This window comes from Eubalaena glacialis, chromosome X (genome assembly GCF_028564815.1).
Source record: "Eubalaena glacialis isolate mEubGla1 chromosome X, mEubGla1.1.hap2.+ XY, whole genome shotgun sequence".
NCBI lineage: Eukaryota > Metazoa > Chordata > Mammalia > Artiodactyla > Balaenidae > Eubalaena > Eubalaena glacialis.
The window spans coordinates 78,823,284-78,836,848 of NC_083736.1; the positions used below are offsets into that span (position 1 = coordinate 78,823,284).

Consider the following 13,565-nt stretch of genomic DNA (forward strand, 5'->3'; position numbering starts at 1 on the left):
TTTTGTATCTATCCCTGAATGGTGATACCTAAGAATCACTGTAATATTTGCTATTTGCTCTTCATTTAGGTAGCCTGTAACCACTTGCATGTCGCTTCTCTGCTCTTTCATTCTTATATTCTTATATCCATATGGCTTTCCCCTTAGTTGCATTCTAAATCTTTTTCGAGTCCAAGTGTTTTTCCCAATAACGGAGTTCAGAGCATAAGCGTCTCCTGAAACTGAACCTGAAATTGAACCTCTGAAAAGACTTACATCTATCCAGCTAATTTATAGGGAATTTCAAAACTGTTTCCACTAGATTCAATGTGGTATATATCACATTAATATTTCATACCACCGGATGTTTCATTATTCATGTTTTAGTGCATCATACTTGACCCAAAGTAGATTTGAATGCAAATAACAAACAAGCCAACATGCAGTACTTGGCTGGTAGAGTGAAATAATGTGGGAGATCTAAACTGCTTTTCATTTTTGGAGGGATATTATTAATGCAACACTTCGTTAATTTAATTAAATGCTATTTTTAAAATATAAAACCATGTTGCAGTGAACTGACCCACCATTTCATTTAATTGTAAACCTCAAGATTTGATTACTCATAGTTCTCCTTTAGTTAATTTACTTATTCACAGTTTTGACAGAAAAGCTTTCAAACTAATATGAAGAGAGAGGCACAGTATAACAAATTAGGAAACTATAAAATTGCCTTAATTTTTGTTCAATCACTGCTGCAAATACAAATTCACTTTTTTCCCCTTGTAAATTTTTCTACGAACCATGGATTTTTTTCCCCACTGCACTTCTAGGTTGAGGACTATAGATCACATAAAGTTGTAAGTCTAATGCTTGTTTACTAGTGAGAAAGGAGTGCAAGAAAAAATTTGCTTTAGAGCATGCATGGATAACATCAATACAAAACCAGAAGTATGACAAAACTATACAGTACAAAGTAAATCTAGTCAGAATTATTGCTTCATAAAGGACTGTAAAGACCACTTAGTCCAACCCCTTCATTTTTCATATTGAGTAATCTGAAGCCTTGAGAAGTTATATGACATGATTTCTCCCTTGTTCTAGTCAGTGACTTAAAATGCCTCTCTTCAAACCCATTTAGAGAGTTTTAAAGAAATTAAAATCAAGATTAAGAAGGTGGGATTTAGTGGACAAAGCACTAAGGGTACATGTCAGGAGACATGAGTTCTCATCCTAGCTCTACTGTCTGTGTTGTATTAAGTCCCTCACTTTTCCTCTCTAGGATTCAGTTTTTCATTTGTAAAATGGAGGGGTTGGTTTAGATATTCATTAAAGTTCTTGTTACCCTTAAGAACTATTTTCACCACTCTAAGTCTGAATTTGGAGCTTGTATACTTACCAACAATAATAATAATCAATCACATACACACACAAGTGTGCACATGTGCATACACATGAAATTATGATATGTTGGACACTTTCATATTGTTATGTTGAATTTTAGATTAGGAAATGAATGTAAATGATCATAAAGACTGTACATTATGACTTGGTCAATAATTATAGTGACTATACATGAGCCAATTATGAAAGTAAGTGAACAAAAATGAAAGGTGCTGAGGTTACAGAAGTAAATGTGCAAGTATCAGAAAATGCAAAAGGTGAATATTTTCCCAGTAACACTGAGTCTCTGCCTTGACAAATTATTTTCAATCAGTTAAATATATGTAATTTGAACAAAATGTAAAAGTTACCATTTTCAAACTCAGTCACTGAAAAAGACAACTTTTATGCTTCTAGATGTTTATATAGATATTTACCTATAATTATAGCATTTTCATTTTTAAAGGCATGTTTCATTCTCATTAAACTTACCATTTTCTACTTGTCTAATGCGAGCTGAAATTCTGGTTCCCAAGTAAAATTTAACTCAGCAGCTCCTAAATCAGCTTGTTCTTTTTATGTGTTATTCCAGGGCTGCATTTTGAGAACTTGGTGCCAGGAGCTAATTTGCTGTTTTAAATCCATCATTGTTACACTGAGCCACATCCTGAGGTTAAGAATTTAACTGAACAGTTGAATAAAAGGATAAATTGCTAATAAAATATCAAATAAACCATAACATCTTTTCCATTGCTTTCCATGTGTTTGATTATGGTTTTCCCCAAAGACAGTTATTCAGATGCTGTACTGAAGACTCAACAAATAGGATTTAAGATTTCATAAGTTTAAAGTCAATGCAATATGGACCATGAGGCAATACAAAACATGAGTTAGAGGCTAGGCCTCTAAACTTCAAATCAAATGTAAGGAGATATAAAAATACAAGTAATAATATGAGACTGTATGTGATAAGGGAATCATATCCCTTTAGAGATTTTCATTAATTCATGTTTGAACTACTACAGTACTTAAACAAATACATCTAGATCCCATCAGGAAACTTGAGTTTTGGTCCATATTTTCCCCTAAATAACTTATCTATGACATGTCATTGTGAGACTATTTCCTCATCTTCAAAATAAAGAGATTGAACTAGATGGCTCCTAAATATCTTTGTAGTGCTATTATATTATGATTCTTTACCACCTTAATGTTACTTTCTGAATTTGCTCACTGATTTTTTTCTTCACTGATATCATACAGATAGCATTTGCTTGAAAGAATGCATAGACATTGGAACTTACCACCTTTTTTATGAATTAAAAATATGAAGGGACTCTTGCTCATTAATTCTTAGTGTCATTGTGTGAGACACACATTTTACCTGGAATTTCTTGTCTATATTTTGTCAACTTTTATTTTTCACAGCACAAGAATCCATACATTGTTCACAAAAATCCACTATTTATACTACCAATAATGGAACAACTAGTAATTCAATAATTATTAGAGTCAAGATCCAGTTCTGAATTGCTAGTCAGGGGAGCTGATATAAATTTTGGAAACTTTTCCTGATACATTTTCATTTTTGGGGCACTCAGACCTAGCAGTCCTAAGCAGGATCCCTTTGTTTAAATCATTGCCATCATATTTTCTGCCCAGAGTTACCCTAGGATTTTGGACAGGCCGATTTGAGCGATTGTAATTCAGTAATGCTAAATATGGCAAGAAAATCTCTGGGACTATCTAGAAAATGTACAAATGTATACCATCATTTCAGAGATTAAAGCAATTTTCTTTCAGATACTTTCTTTGCCATGATTCATAGACAAGCTAATGTGGTGAAAAGTTTGCTTCATTTTGTGTTTTCCATGTGTTGTAAAAAGTGCAGAGTGGCAAAACAGAACCTCAGTGATTCCACCAAACATAGACAGTTGATGTTCTAGGCTGTACTTACTTCCCCTTACACCTTTGATAAGGATTCACCCTGCCCCTTAGAATCAGATTTTGCTAATAATAGTAGTTATATTTTCTTTTTTTTTAAGTTGGAGTATAGTTGCTTTACAGTGTTGTGCTAGCTTCTGCTACACAGCAAAGTGAACCAGCCATATGTATACACATATCCCCTCCTTTTTGGATTTCCTTCCCATTTAGGTCACCACAGAGCACTGAGTAGAGTTTCCCGTGCTATACAATGGGTCCTCATTAGTTATCTATTTTATACCTAGTGGTGTATATATGCCAATCCCAATCTCCCAATTCACCGCCCCCCCTTACCCCCCTGGGCCACATGTTTGTTCTCTACATCTATGTCTCTATTTCTGCTTTGCAAGTAGTTTCATCTGTACCATTTTCATCTATACCACTCATCTGAACCATTCCACATATGTGTTTATATATGATATTTGTTTCTTTCTGGCTTACTTCACTCTGTATGACAGTCTCTAGGTCCATCCACATCTCTACAAATGACCCAATTTTGCTCCTTTTTATGGCTGAGTAATATTCCACTGCATATATATGTACCACATCTTCTTTATCCATTCATCTGTTGGTGGACATTTAGGTTGCTTCCATGTTCTGGGTATTGTAAATAGTGCTGCAGTGAACATTGGGGTGCATGTGTCTTTTTGAATTATGGTTTTCTCAGGGTATATCCAAGTAATGGGATTGCTGGGTCATATGGTAGTTCTATTTTTAGTTTTTTAAGGAACCTCCACTCTTTTGCAACAACCAATACATGCCTTCTTTTCTTTGATTTGCATTTGCAGGGGAGAATGATTTCACTGAATTCTAAAATGCTGTTTTAAATCTGCCAGATTTTTTTTTTTCTTTTTGGTGCATGGTACCAGTGCACCAGTAGATGGTTAGGGATTTCAATACTATTTAAAAATAATCTAGTTGAATTCACTAGACGTTTTGAAGGGCATTGGTGGAGTACAGATTGATCTATTTTTAGTACCTATTTCCTGATATATTTCTATGGTTTTGCTGGATATAGACTTCCTAGGAGGAAGAATTTCAAACTTAAGCACTCATATTTTATCTTTGGGTTTTTTATTCCTAACTCTTTGTACCATTATATAGAGTTTTAAAAATTGCCTTATATTAATACAAAAGAATGTAATTATACTATAAGGGCTGGCACACTTTCAGAGGTGGCCTGCCATGTTTTCATTTATTTGGTCCCTCAGTATATAAGAAGGAGGCCAGTAAAAGGGTATAAAGACTACTTTGTGTTTCCTCCCCTTAATTCTTCTTTCTAAGGTAACTCTCATAAAGAAGGTAGCCCATTCTTTAGCAGAAGTGCCAGCAAGGATATTCACTAGAAAGTCGTTCCTTCTAGCATTTCAGAGTGCTTCCTCCGACAATGTTGTTTTAGATGGATTTTAGTGCATGGTGAGCTCTGTCTAAAACAACTGTCCAGAGCTCTTAAGAGACACCAGAACACATTAGCAAGAGTTTTGGAATTTCTCAGACAATTTTCACATTATGCTGTTTGTTTTCTCTGTGCTGTTTTCAATTGGGAATCAGACCCATATTTAATGCTTTTTCAGATTTTCAAACTGTCCATTGTAAGAAAAAGTTATTACAGGAGTTGAAAATTACTTTGTTAAAGGATATTATTCATAAATTAGACTTGGGGTTTACTTTTGGCTTGTCCTGTGCAGCATAGACCTGTTAAAGAAATGTATCCAGTCTTCAATTACATTAAGAAATGGTCCCTGTTTTAAAAGGAATGGTTCTGGTTTTAGGTATAACAGCTGCAGCAATGGCTGAGGCGATGAAGCTGCAGAAGATGAAGCTTATGGCTATGAACACTCTTCAGGGAAATGGAAGCCAAAATGGGACCGAATCAGAGCCTGATGATCTTAATTCTAATACAGGTGAGTGTCTTCAGGAATCCAAAGCAGGTGACTCTCATTGCTTTATTCTGGGAAGGGAGAGAGGAGGGCTGAGGGGAGAGGAGAGAATAATATGTATACTTTGATTATCAGCAGTTAGTACAAAAGGAGGCTTAACCCTACCTCTAACTTGTACATTGAAATTAGAAAACTATTATGGGTCAGAATCCCATTTCAGGAAACATTGATTTATCTCCATTGTTTTGTTGTGGTGGGGTTAAATTCTAATTTTTATAGTGCTAAATATTGCACGTTTTGATTGCTAAAAGCTCCCTCCTTCAGTTTCACCTCAGGCTTCTTCATTTTTCTCTAAATAATTTGCCACTGAAATGCAGTTCTGAGAATCCACCTTTGCTTCAAGCTGGAGTACCACCTCCTTAGATAAGTGAGGGTGCTGGGAGACGAGATATTATTGGCAGGGGCTAAAGAAAAGATGTAGAACAAGAAGAAGCAAAGAAAAAAAGATGGAAAAAGGGGAGACAAGAGAAAGATGCCTGTGGAGTGGAATGTCCCCTCCTTTCTTAGTAACTGTTTTTTTTTTCCTTGACCCTGTGATAACTGTACCTTGACTTGATCATAAGATCACCCCTGAGATCTCTTTTGGAAGTAGGTGGGATTATAACTATCAACATACATGAATGGATAAATAAATAAATAAAGTGTAATTTTAGTGGGGAATAATAAGGGGCAACCTAGGATGGTCTTAGGAGCCACAGGCTTCCAGTCTGCGTTTGCAGTTAAATTCAGTATAATGTGATAGGCAAATAAGTAGTAGCTTTTTCTCTCTTCTTTTTGGCTTCTAGAATTTCAAGCATGGTAAGTCTTTATTTTGGAGGGAAAAGGAAAGAGGAATTAAAGAGGGACATTATTGAGTCAAATCAGTATGATAAACTCATTTAAAGCTGAAGTGTTCATGGTGAATTATAGAGTGAGAATGGTCTTCAACCAGTGCTCACAGTGGGGAATAAATGGAAACATGCTCAGTTTTACATTGTGTAAGTTTGAGGTGTACAAAGTATTGATTTGATACACTTATACATTACAATATGATTATCACAACCGTGTTAACTAACACCTCTATCATGTCATAATTATCATTTCTTTTGTGTAGTGAGAAATTTTAAGATTGTATCTCTTAGCAAGTTTCAAGTATTTAATGGAGTATCATTAACGCTAATCACAATGTTGTACATTACATCCCCCAAATTTATTCATCTTCTATCTCCCATGTTAACTCATTTATTTCTTACCAAATTTTTGGAAAAGGGGGAATTTTTAATATTCCAATTTTTGCAGATTGGGAAACAGAGGAACAGAATGTTTTGGCTTTGCCCATAATCACAAAGCTAGTAAGTGGCAGAGCTAAGTTTCAATCCCATATATGGTTAAGTCCAAAATGTTTATTCTTTTCAAATTCTTCCTCCACTTCAACGTTGTTTTGCAACAGGAATTTTTTTTTAATTTATGTTCATTTTTGGCTGTGTTGTGTCTTCATTGCTATGCACGGGCTTTCTCTAGTTGTGGTGAGCGTGGGCTACTCTTCGTTGCGGTGTGCAGGCTTCTCATTGTGGTGTCTTCTCTTGTTGTGCAGCACGGGCTCTAGGCATGCAGGCTTCAGTAGTTGTGGCACGCCGGCTCAGTAGTTGTGGTTCGTGGGCTCTAGAGCGCAGGCTCAGTAGTTGTGGCACATGACCTTAGTTGTTCCACGGCAGGTGGGATCTTCCCGGACCAGGGCTTGAACCCATGTCCCCTGCATTAGCAGGAGGATTCTTAACCACTGGACCACTAGGGAAGCCCAGGAATTTTATTTTATTTAACCTCTGGAATAAAGTTGTTTTTATGATGAGGATACAGTAATAAACTTATGATCAATTTCCTAGTCTTAACGCCTCTCTTAACTGATACTGGCTTTATAATTTTTTGGTGTCTTGGAAGTGACCAACATTTTACAGGAAGCCATTGCAAATAAAAAGAATTTTTTGTACCAATAAAAATTAGTAGGATCTCAAGGAATAATTTCTGTCATGTTTTTCTCAGGTATACCAGTTTCTGAAAAAGACTTTCTATAAAACTTCTATGTTGTTCCTTTATAACAAGACAACAAAAAATATTTTTAGAGCTATACTGGTTACCTAATTTCTAACTTAGTAAATAGTTAATTTTCCTGGTTAACTATAAGCTGACTTAACTCCAGGTATCCATCTTTGTGAAAAAAGAAAGTATTAGGTTTCCATCTATGTATGTTATACTTGATGTTATAGAAATGGAATTAGAGTCGTCACTGTGCTTGACTTTAAATGTAAATGGATTAAACTCATCAATTAAAATGCACTGAATGGATGAATGGATAAAAAAAAATAAGATCCAGCAATATGGTTAGGTTGAAATTGAAGTGATGGAAAAAGATATACCATGCAAATGGTAACCAAAATAAAGTAAAAGTGGCTATAGTTATATCAGAAAAAATGGACTTTAAGTCTTAAACTATTTTTAGAAACAAAGAAGGTCATTATATAATTATAAAAGGGTCAATTCAATAGGAAGATATAACATTTATAAATATATGTGTACCCAGTAGCAGAACACTTAAATGTATAAAGAAAACATTGACAGATCTGAAGGCAGAAATTGACAGCAATACAATAATAGTAGGGGAATTCAATATCCCACTTACAATAATGGATACAACATCCAGACAGAAAAGCAATAGAGAAAAATCTTACTTGAACAACACTATAAACCAAACGGATATAACAGAAACTTACAGAACTTTCTACCTAACAGCCGAAGAAAACACATTCTTTTCAAGCACACATAGAACATTTTTCTGGATAGATCCCATGACAGGTCACAAACCAAGTCTTGACAAATTTATGAAGATTAAAATTATACCAAGTATCTTTTCCAACCACAGTGAAATGAAACTAGAAATCAATGACAGCAAGAAAATGGGAAAATTTATAAATATGTGGAAAATAAGCAATACTCTCTTGAGCAACCATTGAGGAAAGTCAAGAGAGGAAATCAAAAGAACATTTAAAAAGTATCTGGAGACAAATAAAAATGAAAATAAAACATACCAAAACTATGGAATGCAGCAAAAGTAGTACTAAGAGGGAAGTTTATATTTAAAAAATACAAAGTATCAAATAAACAATCTAATTTTACACCTCAAGGAACTAGAAAAAGAACAAACCAAGTCAGAAGTTAGCAGAAGGAAAGAATAAATAAATTATAATAAATAAATAAATACTAAATAAATAAATAATAAATCAAGTGGAGAATTAGAAAACAATAGAAAAAAAATCAACACAACTAAGGTTGGTTTTTTTTTGAAAAGATAAAATCAACAAAACCTTAATTAGACAAAGATAAAAGAGAGAAGACTTAGATAAATAAAATCAAGAATAAAAGAGCAGGCATTTAAATGGTACCTCAGTAACATAAAGGATCACACAGGACTAATAAGCACAATTATACATGAACAGACTGGATAACCTAGAGGAAATTGATAAATTCCTAGAAATATACAACCTACCAAAACTCAATCAAGAGGAAATAGAAACATGGATAAATCAATTACTAGTAACGAAGTTGAATCAGTAATCAAAAACCTCCCAACCAAAAAAACAAAAGCAAAAACAAAAAACAAAAAAGCCACCACCACCAACAACAACAACCCAGCTCCGGATGGTTTCTCTGGTGAATTTTACCAACGTCTAAAAAATTAACTCCAATCTTTTTCAAACTCTTCCAAAAATTGAATGGGAGGCAGTACTCCCAAACTCATTTTACAAGCCCAGCATTACACTGATAATAATTCCAGATAAAGATGCTACAAGAAAAAATTAAAGGCCAATATTACTGATGAGTATAGAGGCATAAATTCTCAATAAAATACTAGCAAACCAATTTTAACAGCACATTAAAAGGATCATACACCATGACCAAGAGGGATTTATCCCTGGGATGCAATGTTGGTTTAACATATGCAAATAATCTGTGTGATACAAAAAAATTAAATGAAAGAATAAAACCACATGATTATCTTAATGGGCACAGAAAAAGCATTTGACAAAGTTAAACATCCATTTATGATTAAAACTTAACGAAAAGGTGTAAAAGAAAATTAACTCACAGCTTATAGACCATATATGAAAAGCCCACAGCTAACATCATAATCAATGGAGAAAAACATAAAGCTTTCCCTCTATGTTCTGGTACAAAACAAGGATGCCCACTCTCAACACCTGCTCAACATATTACTGGAAGTCCTAGCCAGAGCAATTAGGTAAGTAAAAAGAAGAAAAAGTACCCAAATCTGAAAGGAAGAAGTAAAGTTATTTCTATTTACAGATGGCATGATCATATATGTAGAAAACTCAACAACAACAATAAAACAATTAGAACTAAAAAATGAATTCAGTAAAGATGCAGTATACAAAATCAATATACAATATGTTAAGATGGCAGAGTAGGAGGACACTGAGCTCACTTGCCCTCATGAGCACATCAAAAATACAACTACATGTGGAGCAGCTCTTTCTGAATATGAGCTGGAGACTGGCAGAATGGCTTTTCTGCAACCAAGGTTGTAAAGAAAGATCCATGCAGAGTCTGGCAGGAAGGGAGGAGAAGTGATCTGGTTGGGTCCCACATCCCTAGCTGGGGACCCAGAAAAGGAGGAGGATATCATGGGCTCTGGGATCCTCTCTTGGGAGTGAAGGGTACGAGCCACATATTAGGCACCCCAGCCATGGGGTCTGACAAGGAAGATGAGCTCCCTTAGCTTGTTTGAAAACCAGTGAGGCTTACTGGAGATCTATAAGAAACCAATACTGCTCTTGAAGAGCCCATGCACAAGCTTGCTTACTCCTGGCCACAGTGTGATGACAACAGATTGCAAAGTGCCTGGGGCTCTGGCTGGCTTGCCAGGACAACCCCAGTATGCTCCAGCCTGCACCAGGCTCTTACTCCAGTCTCTCTTGCCATTGCCAATGAGAGAGTGCACACTTGGAAGGAATAAAGCTGGCTTGGACCCTGGCCCTGTCTCTGACAAGGGTGGAAGCAGCCATTGCTAGCAAGTGTGTCCTTGCCCCTTTTGTGGGGAGCAAAATTGGTTGCAGGGTGGAGACCGCCATTCCCAGTGGACTGAAACCAGCTCAGTAGTGTGGCACCAAAACCTCTGGTTCCAACCCAGTCTCTAACTAAGGTGCACATGGTGAGGAAAAAGTTAAGCCAGCACAGAAGTGCAGCACCAAGCCCTCAGGCCCCAGTCATGACCCCAATCTAGAAAGAGACTAACATCAAAACCTGGAGACAAAAAATCTACCTCGGGGCTCATGCTACAAGCCCCTTGGTCCCTGCCCCAGCCCCAGCCCTTAAAGTGGTAATGACCACTGAGCCTAGGAGAAGCCCTGGCTCACACTTGGCTCTGGCTCTAGCCTCTCCAAATCCAGTCTTACCAACCAAGGTGGTGGCTGGACATCCAAGGGGAAGACACAGCCTGTGCTCACTTCAGATCCAGCTCTCTGACCAAAGCCACAGGGCACACACAGATTGCATAGGGCTGCTCCCACACAAGGACATGCCTTCAAGATCAGGTTAGGTACTGTTTCACATAATTTCATAGAGACACAGAAAGTTATACAAAATAAGACATAGGAATATGTTTCAAATGAAAGAAAAAGAAAAATACCTGAAAAACTCTAATGAAACAGAGATAATTTACCTGATAAATAGTTCAAAGCAATAGTAATAAGAATACTAACTGAACTTGAGACAAGAATAGATGAACACAGTGAGAATTTTAACAAAGAACTAGAAAATATAAAAAAAAAATAACCAGTCAGAGCTGAAGAATACAATAACTGAAATAAAAAATACACTAGAAGGAAGTAATAGCAGATTAGGTGATACAGAAGAAGACATAAGTGATCTGGAATATAGAATAATAGAAATCACCCAATCAGAAGGGCAAAAAGAAAACAAATTTTAAAATATAAGGATCGTTTAAGGGACCTTTGGGGCAACATCAAGAGTACTAATATTCACATTATAGGGGTTCCAGAAGGAAAAGAGAGAGCGAAAGGGGTTGGAAATATATTTCATTAAATTATGGCTGAAAATTTCCCACATCTGAAGAAGGAAACAGATATCCAGCTACAGGAAACACAGAGTTCTCAAACAAGATGACCCCAAAGAGACCCACAGCAAGAAATATAATTAAAATGGCAAAAGTTAGATAAAGAGAGAATATTAAAGGCAGCAAGAGAAAAACAGAGTCACATACAAGGGAACTCCTACAAGTCTATCAACTGATTTTTCAGCAGAAACTTTGCAGGCCAAAAGGGAGTGACATAATATAGTTAAAGTGCTGAAAAGGAAAAAAATTCAACCTAGGACACTCTATCCAGGAAGGTTATCATTCAGAATTGAAGGAAACCTAAAGAACTTCTCCAACAACCAAAAACTAAAAGAGCTAATCAATACTAAACCAACCTTATAAGAAGTATTAAAGGGTCTTCTTTAGGAGAAAATGTAAGGGCTACAGTATGAAACAAGAAATTATAGGAAAGGAAAAATCCCACAGGTTAAGGCAAATATATAGTGAAGGCTGTGAATCAACAACTTAAGTAAGCTAGTGCAAAGGTTAAAAGACAAAAATTGTAAAATTGATTAACAGTTAAGGGATAGGCATGAATATGTAAAATATGACATAAAAAACACAAAAGTGGATGGGGGAGTAAAAAATATAGCTCTTCTAGAATGTGTTTGAACAGAAATATCAGATTAAACAAGTAAATATAGTTAGAGGTCAATGTATATGACCTCCATGGTAACCACAAATCAAAAGCCTACAGTAGATACACAAAAACTACAGAGAAAGGAACACAAGCATCACACTAAAGGAAGTCATCAAACTACAAAGGAAAAGACTAAAAGAAGAAAAGAACAGAGAAGAACTACAAAAATGACCAGAAAACAAGTAAAAAAAAATGGCAATAACTACATGCCTATCAGTAGTCACTTTATATGTCAATAGACTAATTGCTCCAATCAAAAGACAAAGGGTGGCTGATTGGATAAAAAAACCAAGATCCATCTATATGCTGCCTAAAACAGACTCATTTCAGAGGTAAAGACATGCACAAACTGAAAGTGAGGGGGTGGAAAAAGATATTCCATGCAAATGGAAATGAAAAGAAAGCTGGGGTAGCAATATGCATATCAGACAAAGTAGACTTTAAAACATAGTCTATAGCAAAAGACAAAGAATTGCATTAGTAATGATACATATATCAATACAAGAAGAGGATATAACATTCATAAACATATATGTACCTAATATAGGAACACCTAAATATACAAAGGAAATATTAACAGAAATAAAGGGAGAAATTGACAATAATACAATAATAGTCGGGGACTTTAACACCCCACTGGTATCAATGGACAAATCATCCTGACAGAAAATCAGTAAGTCAACAGTGACCTTAAATGAAACATTTGACCAGTTGGACTTAAGAGATTTCTTTGGGACATTCCATCCAAAACCAGCAGTATACATATTCTTTTAAAGAGCACATGAAACATTCTCCAGAATAGATCACATGCTAGGTCATAAAACAAGTCTCAACAAATGTAAGAGCATAGAAATTATATCAAGCATCTTTTCTGACAACAACAGTATGAAATATAAATCAATTAGAGGGAGAAAAATGGGGAAAACACAAACAAGTGGAGTCTAAACAATATGCTACTAAAAAAACCAATGTGCCAATGAAGAAATCAAAGAGGAAGTCAGAATATACCTTGAGACAAATGAAAATGAAAGCATAGCTTTCTGAAATCTATAGGGCGTGCAAAAGCAGTTGTAAGAGGAAAGTTTATAGTAATATAGGCCTACTTAAGGAAACAAAAAGCTCAAAAAAAACGAGCTAACCTACCACCTAAAAGCATTAGAAAAAGAAAAACAAAGCCCAAATTCAACAGAATGAAGGGAATAATAAAAATCAGAGAGGAAATAAATAAAATAGAGACCAAGAAAACAACAGAAAAGGGGAAGTTTTTTGAAATGATAAAATTGATAAGTGTTTAGACTCATTAAGAAAAAAAATTGAGAGAACACTAATAAACAAAATAGAACATGAAGGAGGAGACATAGCACAGAGATACAGACAATCAGAAGATGATACTATGAGAAATTACATGCCAACAAACTGGACAATTTAGAAGAAACAATAAATTCCTAGAAACATAAAAACTTCCAAGCCTGAATGAGGAAGAAATTGAAAA

General features: G+C 35.4%; 1 protein-coding gene across 1 annotated transcript in view; it reads left to right on the top strand.

Annotated features, from left to right (window-relative positions):
• Positions 1–13,565, top strand: part of DACH2 (dachshund family transcription factor 2) — a 611,154-nt gene that overhangs the window by 390,210 nt on the left and 207,379 nt on the right. Inside the window, exon 4 of the mRNA XM_061178171.1 lies at positions 5,118–5,249. Within this exon, the coding sequence (XP_061034154.1) occupies positions 5,118–5,249 (132 nt within the window). The remainder of the gene's footprint in view (positions 1–5,117; positions 5,250–13,565) is intronic.